Source organism: Terrapene carolina, unplaced genomic scaffold, assembly GCF_002925995.2.
Source record: "Terrapene carolina triunguis isolate 2854851 unplaced genomic scaffold, T_m_triunguis-2.0 Scaffold242, whole genome shotgun sequence".
Lineage (NCBI taxonomy): Eukaryota > Metazoa > Chordata > Testudines > Emydidae > Terrapene > Terrapene triunguis.
In genome coordinates, this window is record NW_020664593.1 from 9,311,036 (window position 1) to 9,335,781 (window position 24,746).

At 47.5% G+C, this 24,746-nt stretch overlaps 2 protein-coding genes across 4 annotated transcripts in view; both read right to left on the reverse strand.

Moving 5' to 3' along the window:
* Nucleotides 1-1,397, reverse strand: part of LOC112108286 (apovitellenin-1-like) — a 4,630-nt gene extending 3,233 nt beyond the window's left edge. Inside the window, exons 1-2 of one of the 3 annotated variants that reach the window (XM_026657402.2) lie at nt 1,230-1,397; nt 376-477 (exon numbers count right to left, since the gene is read on the reverse strand). In XM_026657402.2, coding sequence (XP_026513187.1) covers nt 376-436 — 61 coding nt within the window. In that variant the 5' untranslated portion in view covers nt 437-477; nt 1,230-1,397. Of the gene's footprint in view, nt 1-375; nt 509-973; nt 1,184-1,229 lie in introns of those variants that run through there. The other 2 variants (XM_029912778.1, XM_029912777.1) reach the window with 2 other exon arrangements.
* A 2,780-nt stretch (nt 1,398-4,177) lies between these two features.
* On the reverse strand, nt 4,178-23,102 carry ILDR1 (immunoglobulin like domain containing receptor 1). The gene is made up of 8 exons (XM_024202345.3): nt 23,032-23,102; nt 18,303-18,473; nt 16,721-16,870; nt 15,686-15,805; nt 15,392-15,538; nt 11,335-11,466; nt 8,609-9,438; nt 4,178-7,597 (listed from the first exon to the last, which is right to left on the reverse strand). Exons 1-8 carry the CDS (start codon nt 23,084-23,086, stop codon nt 7,556-7,558), a joined length of 1,647 nt encoding a protein of 548 aa, XP_024058113.2. The 5' UTR covers nt 23,087-23,102; the 3' UTR covers nt 4,178-7,555.
* Nucleotides 23,103-24,746: the final 1,644 nt, after the last annotated feature.

Genomic DNA, 24,746 nt, shown 5'->3' on the forward strand with positions numbered 1-24,746 from the left:
ATACAATTTCCGAAACCCGATGCGGCCCTCAGGCCAAAAAGTTTGCCCGCCCCTGCTCTAGAACACTGGTTCTAGGCTACAAACCTTCAGTCTCTACATGTTGCAGAAACTTAAACAGCACAGCCAGCGTTCTCATACCTGTGCATGCAGTGGGACTTAGACAGCAGAACACAGTGCTAAGATACTCCCCACTAAGCCGTGTGTGTGGGAGGATGCACTAGTAACTGGCTTCACACTCCCAGTCACAATGAAAATTCATGCACTCTACCCTCTACCTAATCCTAGTTCATGGCTGGGATAGACTTGTGCAAAGCAGGTTAAGTGCATATAAAGCTGAGGAATATCCCCACCAGCCTGAAGGGTTTTAAGACTTACCAGAGAGACTGGTGCTGAGGAGCAGAATCAGAGCCACCGCCAAAGCCCTGGACTGAAGCATGGTTTGCAGCACAAGCTCAATGCAGTACCCTCAGAAACCAGCTGGAGGCACAATTAAACACTTTGATACTGACTAGAGAAGAACAGTATACCCCGAATTAACAACAGGCAACAAGTCAAAGAGAGACATCAAGATCATTCTTGGATTATATCCTTTACCTCCTTAAAAGATGAGGACATTCAATGCAAAAAGCTAATACAGTGTTATTTCACCTATGTGGTACCATGAATATGCATAATTAGTAAGAACATCCAAGAGTACATTAGCTATGTTAAAGCAAAAATGCTTTATCCTATATAAGAGTTAATTCACATGCTTCAGGGTAAAGCCAACCACTAACCTACCAGGGGATTTTCCCCGTTAGCCTGCATACCTAAGGCTGCTTCTCTCCACAGCACCTTCCTAGTCCACATTAGAAGCTATGCTGCCGATGGCAACCAGATAGCTGCTGGTTACTAGCTATCACTTTGACAGCTATTGCTTAGGTAGCTTCCTCTCTGTTAGTCCTGGAGTGGAGCCACATTCACCCCTATGGACCTAAGGTATAATATGCATCCATGTGGTCATGAAGGGGTAAGGAATCTCTCCTCTTTAAAGCCTGGAGCTCCACTGGTGGAGGCTGCTTGGGAAAAGCACTGAATCAGCACACCTTTTCCTGCGTTGGCCCTACCCAGCTTTTGGAAATGTGCCAGCTGACTTCAGGTCCCTAGTGGGAACAGGGATTGCAGAGGGTTTTTGCCAATGCACCCCCATTCCAGGGAGCATTACTGCCTTGGGGTGGTGGGCTACCAACCTGAGTGAATCCAGCCCTTGGTCTGTAAGAAGAAATGAGGTAGAAACAGCCTCCCTGTTCTACTCCCTCCTGTACATTCCATATAGACACCAATCAGTTACAAGGTTCGCACAGCTGGAAACGGCAGATGGAATGTTGCTCTTACCTCGCTCTCTCTCTCACTGGCAGAGGCAGGGGTAGAAGTGAGCCTGAAACACAAGCACTTATACAAAGTTAATATAGAGATAGCAAGTGGGTCAGAGGTCATGCTTGGCTTCACATTGGCTCTTTCACAACAAGGGTCAGATGAGTGGGATGGGCAGGAGGTGCAGAGTCCCAAGTCCTGCTCGGAGTGGGATTTGGTAATGAAGGGTCAGTCCAGCTGAGACTAGATCCTGAGCCTTTAGCTAGTGTTTGCTTCATACCCTACCCCCCATTCCCACTAAGCACCTATGCAAACAGCAGCTATATTCTCCTCTTCTTACACTATGTATTTTTGTATTTCTAATGAAAAGTCCATTTTCATTTAATTTCATTTCATTTCTCTATGAGCTGAGGGGTGAAAACATTATCTACTATCTGTTCTTCTCTCACATATGGAAAAAGCAAAGAGAGTTCATTTAAAAACAAGACCCAATTAATAAGCACATCATAGTACTATTTACCTCTGTTGTCACTTATAAGCTCAAAGCGGTTTACAACCAGAGGATAAGTATCGTTATCTCATTTGACAGACAGTGAGGGAAACAGAGACAGATGGATTTGTAAAGTGACTTGATTAAGGTCCTGTAATTCTCTGTCAAAATTATTTCTTGATGGAGATTGCGTTTTAAACAAAAGCAAGGCCCATGTCCTCAAAGTATGGATTTCATTGGGAATTTGGCACCTCAATACGAGTAATGGGAAAATATTTGTGGATCTGGGTCTAAGTGTCTGCTTTCCTTGAAAAATTTCAATTTTTCATTTGAAAACTGAAAAATTCTGACCAACCCCCTGATTTTTCTCGTTTTGACAAAAGGTCAAAATTTTCCAGGGGGAAGGAGAGAACATGGTCCAAGCAGCTCTAAGGCTAGTTCTAGAGTCACTCTTAGAACAAAGATTTTCTGATTCCGTTTCTTCTGCTTTAAGCACTTGATTACATTTCTTGGTCTAAGTAGGAAGGACAGACCACAGATACAAATGGCTAGAAGTTCTCATTTATTTTAATTATACATTTGACAACCACTCAAAAACCAAAACATACAAACATCTGTTACCATCTGGCTTTTCATTGTACAGCTGGCACAGTGGAATGACATTGTAGAAAAATAGTACAAGGCACGTTGTAGAGATTAAACAAGATGCAGAACTACATAAGGGCTTGTCTTCACTGCAGCATTAGCTCAAGATAATTTGAATGTTGCCCCTAACTTGACTCCCACGCACGTGCAAAAATCTCTACCTCAGGTTAACTGGTGCTTTAAACTCAAGTTAGCTGGCCCTTCGGGGGTGTAGGTAGAAGCTCAAGTGCTGCTGGGTCTAATAATGCAATTGAGACATAGCTTCACTGTACTGCTAACACAAACACTCTGTGCTGTTTGAGGGTTATTTTGCTGTGTGGCCCTCTCACTTGAGCTGAGTGAGCTCTGCAGTAAAGACAAGCTCTAAGGTTGTTCCTGGGCCTTTTTGCACTCTTGGTTATGGGTTGCGCGATTGCCAACAGTCTATGTGATTGTTTACTTTGCTTGAACAACTCAGCAGTTACACAAAAAGCAGCCTCTCGGCCTCCAGTCCTGGAATGGTGCCTACCTACTGCAGTGTTAGGAGCTCTGCAAATGCATAAGAGAGCCAGGCACATGAGTCCATTCTTGTTCAGTGAGAAGATTTTATACCACTCATGGCTCTATAGCAATGAGTGGAAAGCAGTTGCCAGGATCAATATCTGCCTGCCCTGCAGGCCAGGAGAGCTTGCAATGGGAGGTTCACGCATACTCATTACTCACAAGAAAGAGTCTCGTTATAGCAGAATCACTTTGCACCCACTTCATCTCTATTGATATAGGAATTTTCTTGTATGCAAGGGATATTCCTTTGACTGTGCAACAGGATCCACGGAGACTAGAACTGAATCAGCAACTGGAAATGAATTTATACAGTTCACCACCTATACACAAGCTCATTGACTTATGATTTTGTTTGCTCTTTGTAATTATTTGAAACTTTTTGTGCAAACAAACTACAGTCTGTGGATTTCTTGGACTCCATTTTGTGCAAGTATGAGTATTTATTATTTGAACTGCATGTTTTGTTATCTAAACCACATAGTATTGTTTCCAGTCCCCGACTGGATAATCTAAACTACTACTGTCCACCATTTAATCACAAAATTAAATGTTTCAGCTACAGGTTTGAAATTAGTTTTCCCAAAAACATACACAGAAGCAGAATTTAGCTCACGTGAATGTTATCAAAAAGTGAGAAATAGGGGCCCAAACATGGTCAAAACCAGAATTAATGAACTATTCACAAATAATTTCTTCATCTCTACTACAGAGCTGGTAGGGAAAGGGAAGAAGAGAGCTCACTTTCTCGGTGTTAGGCCAAAAGCCCAAGCTGTGTCATTAATACAATCATACAGTTCTGGCAGTCGTCACCAAATAGTACTGTTACATGTAACCTTCATGTTCTTTTTCCACAGACTATGTCTACACTTAAAATGCTACTACAACACAGCTGCATGACTGTAGTGCTTGAGTGTGGACACTTACTACAGCAATAGAAGGGATTCTCCCATTGCTCAAGTCTAGGTAAGCTACTCCCTCTAGGAGAGGTAGATAGGAGTGTGAAAAATCCACACTCCTGAGCGACATAGTTAAGATGACCTAAACCTTGCTGTAGACAGCTAGGTAAACAGAAGAATTTTGTTGACCTAGCTGTCTACAGCAAGGTCTAGGTCATCTTAACTATGACTCTCAGGAGTGTGGATTTTTCACACTCCTGAGAGACGTAGTTATGCTGATGCAACTTTTCAGTTTAGGAAAGCCCTTAGCATGCGAACAAGTTTTGCCTCTTGGGAAGACATGCTGTGTTAGGCTGGGGTTATAGAAGATTGTGTGTAGAGGCAGCTTTGGGGGAAAGAAGCAGCTGTGCAAAAAGCAGTTTACTATGCGCCTTGGGCTCTTATTAGAATCAGTTCATGGGGTGCAGTTGCTCCTTGGGAGCCGGGCACTGCTCTGGGCTGAGAGAGTAGGAAGAAGAGAAGGGATTGTCCTGCATGCTGTTTGATCATCTCATTTCAGAATTAGGGTGCATGTAGATAAAGCAAGTTACACTGAATATATCCAGAATCCATATTATTGATTTTTGCTCCCTGGGAAGTCAACCTGCTCAGCCCCAGACATCTGCTTCTGCAGAGGGGCAATGCTGAGTAGCAGGACTGGTCTATACGGGGAACTTACAAAGGCATCGCTACAGCTTTCAGGGGTGTGAAAAATCCATATCCCTGAGAGACATAGCTGTGCTGACTTACCCCCCAGTGTAGACAGTGCTAGGTTGACAAAAGACTTGTTGGGGAGGTGGATTACCTACACCAATGAGAGAACCCTCCTGACGCAGTGTAGACAGCGGTAACGCTGCAGTGTTCCAGCTGGGCCACTGTAGTAGTTTAAGTGTAGACGTACCCTCAGAATGGGATACTGATGTGGGAAGAAGGGGCAACAATGCTATTCTTTAATATCAATTCAGTTGTCCACCAACTCTTCATACCTAATACAAAATCATTAGCCAACCACACACAGAGAGAAATGTATTAAAACCATCAGAATTACACAAGTACCACTACCACCAACATATCATTAAAATCTCATCTTTAAATAAAAATTTTCACAGATCCATCCAAGGGAGCCGGATTCCACAGAGCAATTGTCTCTCTTTTCCATGGGGAATGGAGCCCTCATCCTTACATTCTGGTTGCTGCAATGTCAGGGCTAGCTCACAATGGAAATACAGAAAATTCTTCTCTAACATAAAATTAGGCAGTCCCTGCGGTGTCCCTTACAGGTCTCAAGATGAACTTGATTCCACAGCTGTGCAGCCGTGGAACAGACCCAGAAGCAACACGAGACCTGGGAGCATCAGCCTCAAGTTCTGTATGGAGCCAGCTATTCCAGGTGTGGGGCACGGGTGATGTAGTCGTCCATACAAGTGATACATCCCCTAATCCAGAGAAGAGGTGAGTTTGTTAGTCTCCTGCAGTACAGCCTGGTTCTTGATCTCAAGCTTTTAGTTCTAATGGTCCCTGTTTCAATCCCTGCTGTGCTGGCCAAGATGGTGGTGATTACGTAAGATGTTCCATCAGCTGTTGGCATTGGTCTCCAACTCTTTCAGGATAATCCAGAAAAAAAAAAACCTCTTATAGAACAATAAGAGGGAGCTGGATGTTCATCCTTCGCCCTCAGTTTGAGGGAAGAACTAAGAAATGGCACTAGTTCCCAGGGAATTGTGGGAATTTGACTCCTTTCACAGTGGCCCTAGGTTACCAGACAGCCTTTCAGAATCCACTCACAGCCACTGCTTCAGGCAGCAGTGCTGGGAACTGTGGGACAGTACACCCAGAGAAAGCACTGCTACCATGATGTTGTAGTACTGCCCAAGTGTGAGCAAAGGGAAAAACCACAAACACAAAGAACACACCTAGTGTGGCAACACCACTCCATTGATACTTGCACCAGTGCTATCCAGGAGTTCTTTTATCTGGCCTACACACAGCCCCAGGGAGGGAGAAAAAGCACTTTATATGAATTCCAGAGGGAGGTTCCCTACAAGAGTGCAAGAAAGGGTCATTTTCAAAATCACTCCTGTAAGCTAGTTTCCCAAAGGAAGTGGCAGGCACTCCACTGACAGTTTTAGTTTTAAAATGTCCTGTAGAGAGCAATCCTGTGCCAGCTGGGAAATGGACTGGATGAAGTAAGAATAGGTCTTGACCAACCTTTAGGTGTTGCGAATTACAAAATAATATACAAGCCATTCCCAAAGCTCCACACAAAGAACTGAACCCTACTGTCAGCAGTTCACAAAGTGCCTTTAGAAAGCAGCTTTACCATGGTGATCAGAAGGCTCTTATCTCAACATCCAGAGAAAAGGATTCTTTTGTCTCGTCTTTTGCAACACAGCCAAGAAAAAACAGACTGACCTGCTATTCTGCCTATTGCAATTGGTTTCCAAAGGAAATTCTCTTTGCTTTTAGTTACAGGGTAATTTATAGGCAGGCACCTTAATCCAATAGTAACCAAACCACAGATCTGTTAAGCAACAAGTTTAGGAAAAATGCAATGTTCAGGGTAAAGATCAGCTCCCTAATAGCATGTTAGGAGGGCAATAGCAAAGCAGGGGACAAGATTTGTCTTCTAGAGCCCATTTTCCCCATAAGCACCTCAGGAGGACAGAGGCCAAGAAGGAAAGCAGAGCACGTGAGATGTTCGGGAAAGGGTTGAGTCATTAAAAAAAAAATACCTATAGAGGTCATCATTTTTGGAGGTGATAGGGTATCACCAAGCTCCCATTGACTTAAAACGAGCATGAGCTTGGTAACTTTGAAAATCAGGCCCACTGTTGCCAGGATGGCAGTTACCCATAGCTCAGCCCCCGAAAACAGCATCAACCTATGATAACAGACCCTTGTAGATTAGTACTTTGAACTCAGGAATACACTAGAGTCTGGGTCAAATGGCCAGGCAGAGCCTCTCCATGTTCTTATTAAGGTATGTGTCAATATAAACTGGAAGCATTGGCAATTTTGAGGCGTTTTTCCAAGCACAGAAGTTGCTGTGCGCTCTTGTAGAGAGTGCATGTAGATCCGCGTGTGCACGTAGCATTCTGACGCTTCCTTTACTGCACAGTAAATTGTTTGCTTGATGGTTTCATCTAGGGCTGTACGACAGAAACTCACTGAGGCAAAAGGAAACAACCACTTGTTAGTCACAGTGAACACTCTAATGTTTGGTGCTGAATCTTAGGGCCACATGCACAACATTTGGAGATATTCGAAGTCAGAGAGGGAGGACGTGCTATTTGTTCAGTGCCACCAGAAGCTCTACTCTCAAAGGGACCATGTTCCACAACCAGGGTCTGTTTGAAACCAAAGTCTCTAGAGTAAGGAAGGAATAAGAAGGTTTTCAGATGTTATAAAGCCACTGAACTCCTGGCCCCCTTCGCACAGATTCATCACTGGTCTCCCCTACATTTTATTTTATCCAGTTGTTGCAGGTCTCCTGTTCAGTCAGAAATAGTCGTCCCAAATTACACACTGGGAGGGCAAAAGGGAGCCCCAAAGCAGAACCATTGGGAGTTTCGGTCCTTCCACCATAGTGTTAAATGACCATGCTTTTCCCACTGCGGGAACTTCCTTTTTCCTGCAGGAAAAAATAAAAAAAGAGAATCACAAGTGTGGTGATAACATAGAAAGCAGGTCTCCCTACTCCACTCTGTAGCAAAGCAGCAAGGACCTTTGTACCAGCAACAGAGTTCGAACTGGACCCGGGTTTCCCTTAGAGAAACCTATCTTTGTAGCTCTGACAGGAGAGGAGAATACCACATTGCTGTGGGGCATGACCCCTTTGACAAGAGCCCTCTGTTTTAAGATCCTACATCTGAGGGGCTTGGAGGTCACTTGTTTCCCCACACCTCCTAAAAATTGGGATGTATAAAAAAAAAGTCAGGGGATACAGGGGGTGGGCTGGATAACTTAGAGGTTGGGAATTGGATATGAAGCCTTTTGCCCCTGCATTGCCAGTTTAAATACTGCACCAGGTTGATAGCTCCCAAAAATTGTTCTCAGCTAATCCCTGTTCAGTGTGAAGCAAGTTCAGTTCTCAGTCCAGGTATGTGCAGTAGAATTGGCACCAACTGCTCAGCACCTCTGAAAATCGGGCCACTAGTTTAGGAACCTAAATATGGACTTAGGTGCCTAACTTTAGGTGCTCAAGTCTGAACGTTTTGGCCATATTAGATACAGGTATTTATAAAGGTATATTTTGCTCCTTACAAAATTATTGTTAATTTTCTTAAATAGCAGAGACTTATACAAGTAACATGCCAACTGAAATTTTTAAAAAATGGAACTAATCAAAATTAAAAAAAAAAAACAACACCCCTGTGCCCTGGGGCGACAGACACCCCTTCCCAAGGCTGTGCATCAGGGGAACAATTTGATACCCCTCCTACCCTGACACACCATAACTATGCTGTGTGCGCACGCGATGTGGGAGAATTCAGCACGTCCCTCAACCAAGCTGTGTGGGACATTTTGCACCTAACCCCTGCCTTGACATACATCAGACTCCAGCATGCATTTGACACCCATTCTCCCACACACAGAGGGGCTAACCGTTCTCATCAGAGAGCAGTCAGGGACTCTGACTCACCGACTGCTGTCCCACGCTGCTTCTGTGTCTGCTGTCCTTGGCTGGGATGATTTCCAGTGAGCGGTAACTGGGTGGCTTGTCTTCTGGCCAGCCTGGGGAGCGACGGTGGCGTTGCCTATTGTTCCCCTGGAAGCGATCATGCTCTTCTGCCGAGCTCCACGACTCTCGCCGTGCCGGAGGAGAGTAGCTGCGATGCTGGCGCTCCCGCTGCTCCGAACTGCTGCCCTTTCTATTGGAGCGTTGATACTTTTGCCTCTCCAAAGGCTGCTCCCTGGGGTCGAAGCGGCGGCCCGAGCGCTCCCTGGCCTCCTGAGGGTAGAAGATGTCACCATACCTACCGCGGTCTGGCCGGCGCATGGGCGAAACATCCCGCCTGGAACTCCGGTGCCTGCCATCATAGCTGCCCTCCCCCTGCCTCTGAGGCGGCTGGTCTCGTCCCTTGTCCCAGGATTCCCGATCGAAGCTGGAGTGAGAATCTCCATCCAAGGGCTGGCGTCTTCTCCAGTCCTCCCTCTCATCCTCTATTGTGGAGCCCCTGGGTCCTGCGGCATGGCCAGCTCGCTGCAGGTGTGACAAGTTACTGCTCCTCTGCGAGGATGGGATGAGTTCAGTGATGGGAGGCAGCTGGATTACCCTGCGCTCCACAACCTCCGAGCTCAGGGAGGAGAGCACGCTGGGATGCTGGTTGGCCCCAAAGTGGTGGGAGGGTAGCAGGGGCTGGGATAGGCTGAGGTTCTGGATCTCAGACTCCAGATAGTCCAGGATGTTGTTTTTGGGGGGCAGCTGGCCCTGTGAATGCACCAGTGGGAGGCTGCTCTGCAGAGAGACATCTAAGGATAGGGGACAAGGGAGAGCAGCAGTCAGGGGAGGCAATAAGGAGACATCCCCCTCCCTGCTAATGAGCAAATTGGTTCTCCTGAGTCAAAAAGGAGCCAAACTAAGCTACCGGATACCTTCTCCCCTCTCTGCCTGTTAGGCAAAGGGGCCCCTGCAAAGCCATCCAGCCCCCACACCACATGCAGCAAGGACCGAAGCCAAGCTAGTAATAGGCTGGCATGTTCTGGGGAACTTAGAGGTGATAAGTCACCGGGTCATCCAGCAAACCAGGAATGTCAGTTCAGGAGGCATTCTTCTAATTTATCTGCTTGAAAAAGAACAAATTGTTCTGTGTGGCTGGGACACCAGTTCATTTCCCTGCCAACTTCGTCAAAAGCCAAGTGTAAATTCACATGCAAAAAACTTTGTGAAGCTGGAGTTGATTCATATTTGTGACCTTAATACTATGAAGAAAAACAAGTACTATGAAGATTAGCATAAAGAGTAGCAAACTAATGAACTGTAATATAAGGGAAAACTTAAGAGCAACAGTGTCGAGAAGTAGGAAAATACACAGACTTATGGTATTCCAAACAATCTTAACTCTGCCCCTGTCCTCTGCCAGCATGAACTTTCCTAACAGACATGTGTCATAGATAAGTGTCAGAGTACCACATCTTAAATCATTCCAGCCTTGGTGGCTCAGTCTCAAACTCATTTACTTACAGACAGAATGAGTATAATGCCTTGTCTACACTTACCAGGGGATCGACGTGGGGTGATTGATCCATCGGCCATCGATTTAGCAGGTCTAGTGAAGACCTGCCAAATCAACCACAGATCGCTCTCCTGTCGACTCCTGTACTCTACCTGAACGAGAAGCGCAAGGGGGGTTGACGGGAGAGCATCTCCAGTCGACATCGCATAGTGTGTACCCCACAGTAAGTAGATCTAAGTACGTCGACTTCAGCTATGTTATTCACATAGCTGAAGTTGCGTAACTTAGATCGATCTCCCCCAATCATGTAGACAAAGCCAAGATGTACAGTTTGGCCAGGAAAATGGGGCTTAAGATGTGAGCAGCTATAGGAGTTAACTGACTGGCTGTACAAAGACAGCATGCACAGAAGCATGGTGGGCAATATCAGTTAGTTGTAAGAGATCACCGGTTAGGAAGTCTTCCAGCAATAAGCATATAAGCAGTTTATAATACGTCCGGAAATCACAGGAGCTAAATCTGAAGATGCATGCTGTGCAGCTGTCAGGACAGTATTACAAAATTTGTTTCAAGTTGATGGCGAACAAGGGAAGAGTTAAAGTTGTTTGGGAAAACATCATGCTGCATTTCCTTATTTTCCAGTGTTTGCGTTTTTAGAGTTTTCCTATAAGAAATCCTACTCTGGTTTGCTAATCTTCATCTCTGTACAACAGTCTTTTAACCTTTTCCTTAAGTTATTGATACTCATTTATAACTTTGACTACTTTTTTTGGGGGGGGCGGAGTGGGTAGGAGACGAGAGGGCCTGGAAATGGACATAAGGAACCAATAACAGGGAAGAATTAAGTTCAATGTGAATCCCCCTTGTTTCTTTGTTAGATGTAATAGAGGTATTGAGGACCATTTGTCCTCAATCATTTATACAGACTGGTGGCAGCATAAACAAATATGTTCATTTTGTGTCAGTTTTGACTATAAGGAGTTGACTATGAACAGCATAACCCCTGTAGCGCCCTCTCCAGGTCAGAGAGACTGGATCCCCTCTTACCCCACAGTACAATATAACTGAGTCATGGTAGGAACATCTCATCACCACTGTGGCTGAGGAAGCACAGCCAAGTTACTAGACCCCAAGGAGTTACCAGACTCAAGTGCCAACCTTACTCTCCCTGCACGGATACCCAAGGGCTCACCTTTTTGCAGCAATGGGTTCAGTTGGTAAGAAGAGAGTTGGGAGTTCCTGTCACCTCCCACGTAGAAAGGATGGTGTGTCATCCATGGCATGAGTGTCCGAGCCTGCTTCATGAACCGATGTCGTTCCAGGGCTAGGCAAGAAGAGACACAGTTACAGCGTCTCTGCTCAGGGACACTACCTGCCCAGCGCTCTTGATACAAACTTTGCTTGGTATATGGCAGCATGTGGGTGTGAGCAATAGAGAATTACTGGAGATCACCCACATGAAGGGCTCTCTTTGGCTTGGGGCAAAGTTGAAACAGAGCCAGGGAGGATCCAGCGTAATGAGCATGACCCAGGAAAGAAGAGAAGGTCTAGAGCAGTTGCTAGAAATGGAAACAGAGGAATTCTGCTGGGGTGCAAAACCATCTAAGGCAGATGGGAAAGAGTTCTGTTGTGAGGTATGGTTCTGTTATGTACTGCACCTTTTAATGTAAAAGGTCCACCTGTTTTTTCACTAGGGGCAGGGCTGTGAAGCAGTTCAAGATGGAGATTTGCACACAGTGAGAGAGGCATTTTACTTCCTTCTTCCTCTTAATCCCTCTTTAACTCCTCCATTCCCCATCATTGCTGACAACACTTCCAACCAGTGCCGGCTCTGGCTTTTTTGCCACTCCAGGCAAAAAAGCCTCCGGCCGGGGCTCCGCTCTCCCCCCGGCGGCCAGAGCGCAGGGCGGCGAGAGGGCGGCGAGCCCCAGCCGGGGCTCGCCACTCTCCCCCTGGCGGCCAGGGGGAGGGCGCCGGGGGGGAGGGCGGCCAGAGCGCCGGGGGTAGGGCGGCGAGCCCGGCTGTGGCCCCGCTCTCCCCGGCGGCCGGAGCGCCGCGCCGCCCCCCTCCAGGTGCCGCCCCAAGCACAAGCTTGGTGGGCTGGTGCCTGGAGCCGGCCCTGCTTCCAACCTCCTTTTTGCCCAGAATTACAGCTGGTTTGATGATGGGGAGTCACAGTAAACTCCTTGCTCTCTTTTGCTCCATCCACGCAGACTGTCCAAATCCTTCCGTTTCATCTTCTACAATGTATCTCTGTGACGGGGCAGAGCGGCTCCGCACTGGCGCAGCAGGGGTTAACCCTTCCTTCCTGGCAGAGGAAGCCCCGCCCCGGAAGCCCTGCTGGGCATGCTCCAACTGGAGGCTAGGTATAAAAGCCTGCAAAGCTGCTCAGTTGGGGCTGACCACGGGGAGGAGAAGGACACACACAGCCAGCTCCTGAGGAGGGACAGCCCACGCTCCAGGCTCTAGGAGACAGCCTAGCCGGCCCGCACCCTGCATCCCAGACGGAGGACCTGCCAGAGGGGAACGGATCGGAACCCATGTCTCCGGAGGAGACCACGACATTGAGGGTAGGAAGTGACTCAGGGGAACTTTAGGGACAAGCCGCGTTAGAGCAACACTGACGCTCGGCATGCTGCGGCCGGATCCCCGCCGAGCCAATGGCAAGGGGAACCCTGCCATTAGGAAAGCCCTGGGTTGGGACCTGGTGGAGAGGGAGGGCCCGGGTCCCCCTACTCCTCTGGCCATTGGGCCACACTACCCTGCTACTGAGGGCGAGACGACAGATGGGACACCACCAGGAGGGGGCGCTCCGCTGGACAGAGCTAATTCACAGAGACAACCAGTAGGAGGTGCCAGGTGGTGAGTCCCAACCCCGTCACAATCTCCAAAGCCATCCCTTCCTCTGTGCTCAGAGTGAAGGCACTCTGTCCAGCTCCTGTCTGGATTACGCCAACCTCTTTCTCTCTGGCTGATCCAGCACCTGTACAGTACTGTACCCTTCCAATCGATGCACAGTATTGCTGCTAAAATTATCTTCCTTGCTCACCAGTTTGACCATGTCATCCCTAACTTTGAATTTCTCCCCTCCCAAATTTAAACTTCTTGTTCTCACGGTGAAAGTGCTACAAACTTGGCTCTGGTCTACTCCACTGATCTTTCTTCTCATTGTATTCCCCCTGCCACTCCAAATCCTGTGCACCACCAAAGATGCCAGCCTCAAAATCCTTTTCACCTTCTCCCACTCCATACTGCCTCCGATATGTGGAATGCTCCCCCCATATCTGTTTGCCAACCACCACACACTCCCCATGCAAGTCCCTCCTGAAGACTCGCTTCTTCTATGGACACCCATAAGAAGTGAGTCCACACACAACAACAAATTGTGTCTTTTCTGTCCTTGCCTGCGTAGCGCTCTCTGGGGCAGGGAATTTCTTCATTTTGCCTTAATCTAACAACTCATCGAGAGTGAAAACACCTGTTTGTTCTTTGTGTATTGCGGCAGCGAAGAAAAAAAAAGACCGACCCGATTGCGCTGCCGCAGATGTGCCGCCGAAGAAGAAAAGGACCCGCCGCCGAATTACCGCCGAAGACCCGGACGTGCCGCCCCAAGAACGGATGGAGTGCCGCCCCTTTTTATTGGCCGCCCCAGGCACTTGCTTCCTTCGCTGGTGCCTGGAAGCGGCCCTGTATATGACTCTCTACATGCCCAAGCAGTACCTCCCATGTCTAGACCGGGACTTTTAGTAGGAGCCTTTTCTCACCACAGGGAAAGGCTGTGGCAGTGAGGAGTCAGCGGGGAAAAGCTCTGGCAGCTCCCCTCTGCCATATCTTTTCACTGACACATGTGGCTACACACCACAGTGTGGCTGCAACCTGTTTATACTGTGGCATGTAGCTACAGGTACCCTACACGCCACTGCCATTGGTGTGCATTTTAGACATACCCTAAGATTCAAAAATCCAGGTCCTTAACCTTTACCTGGACATCAGCGGCAGCTTTTCTTGCTTCAGATGGTGTGGGCTGCCCTCTAGTGGCCTAAGCGAACAAAGATACTGTATGTGTGGGGATGTCTGTCTAAAGAGCTGTGTTCTTCTGCCTGTACTGGGACAGTCCCAGTTTTTCCATATAACGTCCTGTTATCCCAGGAACTTATTTTGAGATGCCTCTAGCATCCCATTCTTTGTTTGCTTTGGAAGGAGACAAGTAGCTTTCCGGATGCTCAATAATAAAATAAATAATAATAATAAAGACCAAAAGGAATTGGGTCAGGGAGCAATGGAGCACAGAAACAGCTGTAAGGACCTCTGAAAAGAGGCAGAAAAGGAAGAATTGCTTGGAGGATTTCTACACGCATAAATCCCAGCATGCAGTCAAGGGAAAAGTGCGGAAGAACGGAGGGGACTGGAGAAGAGCACAAATTACAATCAAGGAATCAGAGAAAGAAGGAGCAAACAAAAATTTGACCCCTGCCCCTGGCCACCCTCTGCAGCCCAACCTGGACCAAACCTACATGGCGCTGCAACCCCCTGTGCCAGGTTGCAATGCCCAGAGCAGGGATCCAGACCCTGCCCTGTGGGACAGGAGCCATGCTTCAGGTGGTGGGTTTGACCTCCCACACTACAACATGAGGGCTTGCTCTCCAAACACACAACCCCTCCCACCCTAGGGCCTCCCCTCCACACTCAAGCAGAAGTGTATGTTTGTCTAAGGCCCAGAGATGGGGTAATCTGGCCTTAGTTGTAAACTGTAGCAGTTTAGAGCTAGCCATAGTGACACAAAAATTCAGCTTTTATAAAGCTACTTTTTGGAGCAGAACCACACTTTAAGGATTGTAGCTCTGTCAATGAACCTAAGGACAGGGTCTCTACCATGACTCCTGGGACAAGACAGTCCCTGCCTACCTCAGCTGCTGGGGTAGAAGAACTGCAGTGGGATAGGGAAGAAATGACACTGAGCTAGCCATGTGAGGAAAATGGTGGAAAGAGGGAGGAGAGAGATACGAGGTCGGGGTTGCTTCCTTTGGACCTGGGACAAAGAGGGAGGGAGGGGATGGGGACCATGTTTTCTAGACTCCAATCTCTCATTTTATAAATGTTGTTCTGAGGGTAACATTAGCCAGAGAAATGTCACAGGCTAGCTTGCTACTAAAAAGCCCTGCTTTCCCCATACATCAAGTGATACGAGACCTGTTCCGTATCTGTGGATGCCATAGTACGTTGGATATACATGCCCATTTTTGCCTCACCTTCCTCATTGCAGCAGCAGCGGGTTGGGCAGCAGGCACAGCGGACATGGCAGCAGCAGTGTTGGGGGCAGCACTGGCACCAGCACACCCCGATCAGTATGAGGAGGAGGAGAGCACCAAGAACGATGAAGATCACCGTGAGCCAATCTAAGGAGGAGGAGAGGAATTAAGAGACCCCGACTGTATGTTGCTGCAGGTAGATACTGAGCACCTCCCAGAGACTGAGGTGAGAGAGAAAAGAGAATGGCAGGAGAGATTTACAGGTGGGTGGAAAAACAGAGTGCTGGCACTTACGCAGAACAACGAGCTTAACCTCTTTGTCTGGGTCGCCTGCAGTGTCTCCTGGAGACTCAACAGCACAGTAGTAGACTCCATGGTCCCACCACATCACCTCATTGATCACAAGGTCTGCCCCTAGGGAAGAAAAACACACAGTGACCAGAGGGCACTTTGGGACTGGCACTGCTCTCAGACCCTAGTGTAACAAATTCCTGTGCTATTGATCACAGACAGGTGCTGCACCACCACCCCTTCCTCTCTTGGGAAGCTAGACCCCTGGTTCTTCATCAGCAAAATATACAGGACTGCCACTTGAGCTAACCAAGAGCTCCCTCTGTCAGTTGCAGCAGCCGGTCCCTTATCCCTTTTGTGGACTCAGCCACTGGAGGGTAGCCTTACTTACAAATAGTACACTACATCACCCTGTCCTCTGCAAAAAACGATGAAACCTTTACACTGTACACACCCCTCTCTTTCATTTCCTTCTCTCCTCCTAATAAGGAGTCAGCCTATTATTTTTCCAGAGGAAAAATCAGTCAGCCACATCAAAGCATGTTATTGCACAATAAGAAAAATATCCCTAGAATTTATCATATCAGAATGAATCCAGTATCACACCTCCTGTCCACATCAGGTCAGATCACTGATGCATTAAGTCTGGTATCCCACCCCCTGATCACACCACATCATTCCATCAAGTCTAGTAACCCAAGTCTGGCTGTAGCTACTACCTTGCTTCAGAGGAAAGTGAACTCCATATAATGCACCTGGTCACTTGCCACATATGGTGCAGAATTCCTTCCTAACCCCTGTGGTGCTCAGCTTGTGTGAGAGCATGAAATCCAAGTGCCCTTGTCTCAGCTTTAGCTTGTGGAACTGCAAACATCCTCCAGTGGTGACATTCAAAAGGAATCTGGCCGCAGGCCTTGCTCATAGTGTCTGTAAGTCACAGATAGAGTTGACCAGATTCACGTTTTGTGAAGCGAGGGCAGGCAGAATGTTGGGTCGTTATTGGATTCATGCCCTTTTTCCTCCCCAGTGGTCACTTACGGTTCTGGATGGTGATCTTGCGCTGTCTGTACTCTATGCCTAGCACAGGCTCGTTCTGTCCACGTCTCTGAATGACGATGCGCACCACCCGCTGGTTGTCATTACAGTCATTGGATGGGTCCTGGCCAAGAGCTAACCCAGCCTGGTAGGCTACAAATAAGCCATTAAACACAACTTAGATGACAGCAAGGATTTGAGTCAAACCCTGATCTGAAACCCCAAATGCTATCACCTCAGAAAGGGTAGGGAGTCCCTTACTGACAAATTGTGTGGTTAATCCCTTGTATCTGGGTGTGAGTGAATATGTGCTTATACAAAGTAAAGTGTGTTGAGTCTTTAATACAAAGCATACTACAAAACAGGGAGGACAAAATCGTTTACGGAGTTAGAAAGTGAATGAGGCGGAGAGACTTTGAGAATGCAGAAGCTGCAGAGGAGAAGACTCTTGCTGCCACAGTAATGAAGATGGCAGAGAGGAGCAGAAAGGAGGCCAGTTCTCAGTGTGTAGAGGGAACCACGAGGTGACCAGAGATATGCAGCCCATGGGACAAGTGGAACCTAAATCTCAACCATTTAAAAATAAATTAGCTTCTTAAATAGAGTTTTGAGGTGAATAGAGTTGTACGGATTGGCTCCCTTTTCCCCAACTTTTCCATGATGCTTGTCTTGTGAATGGGGAAAAGGACTGTGTCTTTCTGTGTATGTGGACAGAGTCTAGCACGTTGTAGGCACTAATGGAATATAGAATCCGGAGATGGACAGTGGATCCAGTGGAATTATTAGAGGATGAGGGGGAATGTGATTTATTCCTGAGAGCAAGCTAGCAGCATAATCCTCAATTTCCAGGTGTCTGGTGAGCTGAAACTTGGGGAGGCATATGGAAGGGAGGTAAATCAGATATACATACAATCACCAACCTTAATCCTCTTTAAGCCCTAACAGGTATTCCCTTGTAATCACATCGAGGGGAGGAGGAGGAGAGTGGATGTTAAAGGTTCGCTGTTCTGCGTGTCCGTAAAGTCAGTCCAAAGGACCACACACAAGATACTTAATCAAGAGAGGCCATCACAGGCACTAGGATGCTATGGCTCATGCCCCCCAAAAGTAGGCATTTGCTCCATTTCCTCCAATCCCCTTAAATTATAATACCTGGTCACTGCCGGCCAGCTGTGACCATGCGGACCTTCATTCCTGACCCCATGGAGGCAGGAGATCTCAGCTATAAAGTCTGTTTGCTGCCCATTGTCGCTGCCCATTGTCACTGCCCGCAGGGCCTTCGCTTCTGACCACACAAAGGCAGAGCTCTGGGTTCCATGCACACCAGTGATGATGTGAGGAGGAGGAGGACGAGGATGGGCTGCTATTGGCTAGAACTTCTACAGGAGGTGGAATATTAAATCTTTCACTCCCCTCAGTGACAATCCCTGCCACAAGTTTCCCCAGCCCAGAGCCTGCAGGAAATGCCACCATACTGTTTGGTTTGCGGGCAACAGAGGGTCAAAGGCTTGCCCTCCCCGCAATGAGTCTCCCTCCTTCCTCCCCATTGTAGAGGCTTCCCAGGGAGGGGGAGTAGAGCACTCACAGGCAGAGTAGTAGTCAAAGATGGGGTCCTTGCAGAAGGATTTGAAGCGCCATGTCACCACTACATCCTGCAGTTGTGCTGAAGTGCTGTAGTCACACTTGAGGATCACAGAAGCAAATAAGGTGGTGTATCGCTCAATATCCTGCACTATCACAAGCAGGGAGAGGCAGCCTGCAGGAGAGAACACAAGAGGCACCAGCCAGTGGGAATGGATGTTGCATAAGAGCTGCCATTCGGCAGTAGCAGCACCGCCACCTTGCCCTTCTATAGCAACTTTTACTCCTAGTCTTTCACAAGTGCTACACTAAGGGAAGGCTCAAAACCCTTCAAGTGAAGTATTTTACAGATAAGGAAACTTGCTCAGGGTCACACAGAGAGTCAGTAGCAAAGCCAGGATAAGAACTCAGAGGTTCCAATTCCCAGTCCTCATCTCTGACCCATAGCATACACATTAGTCCATCTAGTCTGGTTTCCTGTCAGAAAATGGCCAGGACCGATTGCTACAAAGAATGCAATATGCATCCTAGAAAAGTATTTCTATGCATCATTATCCCATGGGAAGAAAATGTCATCCTGAGCCAGCATGGTAACCACAGAATCATAGAAATATAGGAGTAGACGGGACCTCAAGAGGCATCTAGTCCTGTCTCCATACTGTGTCCTGAAGCACAAGTAGGAGCTCTTAGGCCTGGTCTACACTATAGTTAAGCTGCCCTGCATCAACCTACGTCGACCTAACTATGTAAATGTCTACACTGAGATCTGGCTCCCGCCAACGTAACTGCCCCACTAAGCCAACTTAATAACTCCATGTCCACGAGAGGCGTAGAGTCAAGGTCAATGTAGTTAGGTCAATGCAATGTCAGTGTAGAGTCTGCATTTTACTGGCTTTCAGGAGCTGTCCCACAATGCCCCACGCTGACAGTACAATCAATGCAAGTGCTCCTGGTGAGGACATGCACCACCGACACAAGGAGCAAAGTGTAGCTACGCACAAGCGATGTAATTACTGTGGTTGCTATATGCAGACGTAAATTAGCATGGCCTTAGACTTGTTTGCCTAATGAGCATACCATCTGTGGTTCTACACATTCATATAAACATCAATTTTTTAAATCATTCTAAGCTATTTGCCACAATAATATCTGGCACTAAATGTGATATAAAAGGATGATACTGCCATACTTCACTGCAACAGGAAAGTTAATAAAGGCAGCCCACTTATCAGTTCAGAACAATTCACAGCACTTCTTTTTAATAGGGTATAATTTTGACTTTCCTCACCTCATTCATTTCATCCATATAGCTAATCTTTACTAGTTTGTGGCATTTTACATCCCAAACAACTACATCCACTGAGTAAATTTTTAAAGGTTTCAATAAACAGTACATTAGCTCAGTCACACCCCAGCATTCCCTTATCAAGGGTAAATAAGATAACACAAAAGGGTGTGCTTTTCATTAATAACCACAAAGATATCACCAGCACCCTTAGATAACCCAATACGAACACTGCTGAAGGGGAGAGTAGCCCACACAGGATAGGATATGGCAAGGGTGGGATGAAATGGGTTTAGGGAGAGTTTTTCAAAGGCAAAGGTACCTAACTGCCCTAACTCCAGCAGAAAGTCATTGTGAGCTAGCCATCTAACTTCCATTGCATCTTTGAAGAGCTCCTCCATAATCCCATACTGCCGACGTTCTTACTGTAAACCCACCTCCCCAGTCTTTTTGGCAGCAAAGACATTGCTACACCTGGCAAAATCTTGAGCTGATTAGACCCTTAGAGGCTCAGGGGCATATCTCCTTTAAAGTTCAAAATCAAAGCAACACAGCATCCCATTCCCATAAACTATTTCTAACCGTGTCTCTCAGGCAGGAATAAAATAGTACCTAGAATTCATATAGTGCATTTTATCTGTGGACCTCAAAGCTCTTTACAAAGATGGGTCAATGTCATTACCTCCATTTTACAGAGGGGGATACTGAAGCACAAAGGTAGTAGCCTGGTTTTCAAAGATGCAAGAAGTTCCCATGGAAATAAATAGGACTTGCAAGTGCTCTGCACTTCTGAAACATTGAGTTAACGGACTCACCAAAGGTTACACAGTTAGTTGCAGAGCTAGATAAAGAATCCCTTGACTTTATAGGCCAGTGAATAGGGTATTGGAGTTGCTGTCTCTCTCCCTGCCTGGAAGAGAGCATCAGACTGAACACTTGCTAGATTTTTAGATACTGAAGCCTCAGATCTCATATTCATTGGTGAAATGGCAATACTCTTGATGACTGGTGAACTCAAATGAAGAACACTTGGTCTTACTTCTGACCAAGTTAATCAGCGTTTGCCTCCAAGAGGGGAAACTGTCACCCTAAAACATGTGATAGTTTAGGTCAGGGTCAGCAACCTTTCAGAAGTGGTGTGCGGAGTCTTCATTTATTCACTCTAATTTAAGGTTTCACGTGCCAGTAATACATTTTAACGTTTTTAGAAGGTCTCTTTCTATAAATCTATAGTATATAACTAAACTATTGTTGTATGTAAAGTAAATAAGGTTTTTAAAATGTTTAAGAAGCTTCATTTAAAATTAAATTAAAATGCAGAGCCCCCCGGACCGGTGGCCAGGACCCGGGCAGTGTGAGTGCCATTGAAAATCAGCTCGTGGGCCACCTTTCGCACGCATGCCATAGGTTGCCTACCTTGGTTTAGGTCATTCTCAAGAAGCCATTACTGGGCACAAATGAACTTGCAGACTAACTCCCTGTCTGTAACTTTTCATCCTAGCTAAAGTTACTGGGAAGTTAATGCCACACCACTTCCAGCAGCATCTGACCTCTATGAAAATTCTGTATCAGTCCCAGTCAGGCTTCAGAGGTGGATATGGCAGGGAGACAGCAATGATTGCACTGGTTGATCCATCTCCTTACAGCCATATACCCAGGCCAAATGTCCATGCTGATACTGATAGAAGTACTGGCTGATTTCAACAGAGAGTTAGCCACAGGATACTACTAGTTCACCCACAAGAACTACCAGGGGTTGATGGGCTAGTCTACACTATAATTGCTACAGCAGTACCGATGTAGCTGCGCCATTGTAGCACTGCTAGTGTAGATGCTCTATGCCAATGGGAGAGAGTTCTTCCATCAGCATAATTACTCCACCTCCCTGAGAGGTACCTATATTGGCAAGAAAGGTTCTCCCACTGACATAGCGCTGTCCACACTGGCGCTTAAGTCAGCTTAACTTATGTTGCTCGGTGTGTGTGTGGCTTTTCCACACCCCTGAGCAACTTAAGTTATATCAAAGTACACCTCTACCCCAATATAACGCTGTTCTCGGGAGCCAAAAAATCTTACCGCATTATAGGTGAAACCGCGTTATATTGAACTTGCTTTGATCCACCGGAGTGCGCAGCCCTGCCCCCCCCGGTGCGCTGCTTTACCACATTATATCCAAATTCATGTCATATCGGGTCACGTTATATTGGGGTAGAGGTGTAAGTGCTAGTGTGTACAAGCCCTAAGAAGGCTTCATTCATTCCTTTCAGATAGGTTGGAGATGGTCACAATGAACACCCTTTCTTCCCAAAGGTCTGATCTCATCTCTTCTTCTGTTGTCTTTTGGTAACCACTCTGACTTTTTGCCTATCTTTATAGTTAATAAATCTGTTTGGTTTGAAGCATGTCAGAGACTCCTCTTGGGATAACAAGCCTGGTACATATCAATTTCTTTGTTAAATTGACAAACTCATAAAAACTTGCAGCGTCCAGCGGGCATAACTGGACACTGCAAGACGGAGATTCCTAGGGTTGTGTCTGGGGCCAGAGACACTGGCTAGTGTCATTCTGTTGCACAATCCAAGGAGCAGATCACTGGTCCAGATAATACCAGGGGAACATCACAATAATATAGCAGTGTCTCTCTCAGACAAGACAATCAATGAGTGCACACAACTCAGTATTTTGCTCTGTACACTGGCTCCCCCTGAATACAGGATCTTTGTTAAGATCATGAGGCCATCTTTGAATCACCCAGTGACTGTCCAGCAACCCACCAAGAATGCTACAGTCAATACGTCCAGCCAGCAGGAAACGGGTCAAGGCTGAGAGCAGTGATTTCTCAAGAGAGGAGCCCTGTCTGTTGAAGCCTCTTTTTCCTGGATGTCTGGCCATCTTTACAGCACTGTCACCCTTTGTGAAACCACAAGGGAGGCTGCAAAGCAGCCCAGCCCCATTCGCCTCTTCTTCCGGGGAACTCACCCCACTCCTACCACAGGGGATTTTAGGGACAAGGCTGCTGCCTGCTTGCAGGGGGCATGTGGATGGCAAACCACCCAGGCTAGCCACTGAGCCCCAGCATCTTCCTCTCTCCCCCCACCCCCCATGTGGTTGCCCAGCTCAGCTGGGGAAGAGCCCAGCCTTCCCTTCTCCAGGGATGCATGAACCCCAGCCCGGAGGGGAGCAGGGCCCCCAGGGAGGAGACCCCCCCACCCCAGAACTGCTCCAGGAAAGGGGGGGAGCAAGAGTCCAAGTACTTTGGGGTGGGGGGAAATCAGAGACCCCGCGGCCGGGGAGGGCTCCGCTAACGAGCCGCCGCCCCCCGCCCGGGGCCCTTCTTGGACATGGCGCAGCCCCTTTCTAAGGGGCCCAGAGGACTCGGGGCGGGCCCCTGTGCGGCCGCGGCTCCCGCTGAGCCAGACCCGTCTGCAGCCCGCTCCCCCCCACTCACCTATGGGGAGCCAGGTGAGGACCAGCCCCTGCAGCCACCGCCAGCTCCGGGCCATGGCGCCGCCGCCCTCTGCCTGGAGCCTTCCCCCGAGGGTCACCGCGACAGCCCCGGCCACCCCAGCGCTCCGCCTCGCTCCCCCACACCCACCTGTGCCTCCTTCCTCCTCCGCCCCACTGCCCTCTGCGGTTCCCTCCCCTGGGGAACTGACCGCCCTTCCCCCACTGCCTTCCTCCTCCACCTGCTGTTCCTGTTCCTTTCCCTTCCTCTAACCGCTGCCATACACTAGCCCTACAGGTGCCGATCCCTCCCCGCTCCCTGGTCAAACCCCTCCTCTTCTCCCTCTCTCATTGCCACCTGCCTTCCCTCACAAACAAACCAGAGTCACTCCCCCTGCCTGACAGCCAGGGGAGACTCCTCCCTCAGCCCCCCTCACCGTTCCCTTAAAAAGTCCAGCAGGCAAATGCTGCGCATCCAGTCTCATCGCAGGGCTGAGTTACAATACAGAGGGGCACCAGAGCTTCTGGAAATAAACCCCAGTCTCTTAGCATGTGCTCCTGTGTCGCACCCTTTTGACACTGACAATCCAGCCTCTGTTAAAGTTAGTACAATCATCTCAAATCCCAGCACAAAAAACACAGCTGGTCACAATAGTGCTTGGGATTTTTTTTTTAAATGTGCTAAATCTTTTAACTAGGGGCTCCCTCCAAATTTCCCCCTTCTAAGGTGACGAACCCCATTTCCCCTGGGGTTCATTTACTTAAAAACAGGTGAGCTGAGGGAATCTTGAACCATGAATTTGTTTTCCCATGTTTTCTCAAAACTACGAACAAGGAGGGAGGCAACATCACACAGCAGACAAATGTAGGCACGTTTGTGGGGGTGGGGGCTGAACATCTATCTTAGCTATCTGTGTACTTGCCTGTTCTCTACCACCACAGTATCTGAGTGCATCATAAATATTATTGTGTTCCCTCACAACAACTCTATGATGTAAGGAAATATTACTATTCCCATTCCACAGGAACTGAGGCATAGAGAAATGTCCTCTGTAGAGGACTTGTTTGCAAAATGTCAGTAGTAGGGTGGCAGCTGGTAAAGTAGTACTGCATCTATTAGATCTAAGGCTATTGTTTCTCCTTCCCTGTGAAACTTCCTCCTCTCTCCCTAACTATGCCTGACAGCCAAACCTTAGAGTTGTTCCTCCCCTGCCTGGCTCATCTCCCTCTATAGCTGCCTTCTCCAATTCCAACTCAACAACAAACAAATCCTAGAGCTAGTGCAGTTCCCTCCCCATGAAAAGTAAAGTCCCTGTGCTTGCATTCCTTCCTTCTGGAGTCAAATCACTTCTCTTTTCCTCCATGCATTAGAGAAAGCAAACAAAGAGGAAAAAAATACCTCCATCTACGTCTCACTCCCAGATGCAGAGTCCTTTTGCTACAATTTCAGCAACTTTTTTCTATAATTGCAAACTACTGGCATATACTGCCCTACATTCCTGCTCTCACAAACACAATACACTGTGTGTTGAACAATAAGAAGAAAAGCTTTGTGGAAGATCAAAAGCTTGTCTTTTTTCACCAATAGGAGTTGGTCCAATAAAATTTATTACCTCACCTAACTTGTCTCTTGCACAAAAAGAAAGTCATTACCCTCCCTGCATAGGAACCAAATTAATTGACTTCAAAGGGTACCTTCACAAGCATAGCAGCCTGCCT

Bases quoted from the DNA above. Each gene is read 5' to 3' on its own strand.
- ILDR1 (XM_024202345.3), bottom strand. From the start codon at position 23,086: ATGGCCCGGAGCTGGCGGTGGCTGCAGGGGCTGGTCCTCACCTGGCTC. The intron at 15,806-16,720 runs GTAAGTGACCAC...TTTCTTCCCTAG, and splicing joins CAAGATCACCATCCAGAACC to GGGCAGACCTTGTGATCAAT. The intron at 9,439-11,334 runs GTGAGCCCTTGG...CCCTATCCTTAG, and splicing joins GAACCCATTGCTGCAAAAAG to ATGTCTCTCTGCAGAGCAGC.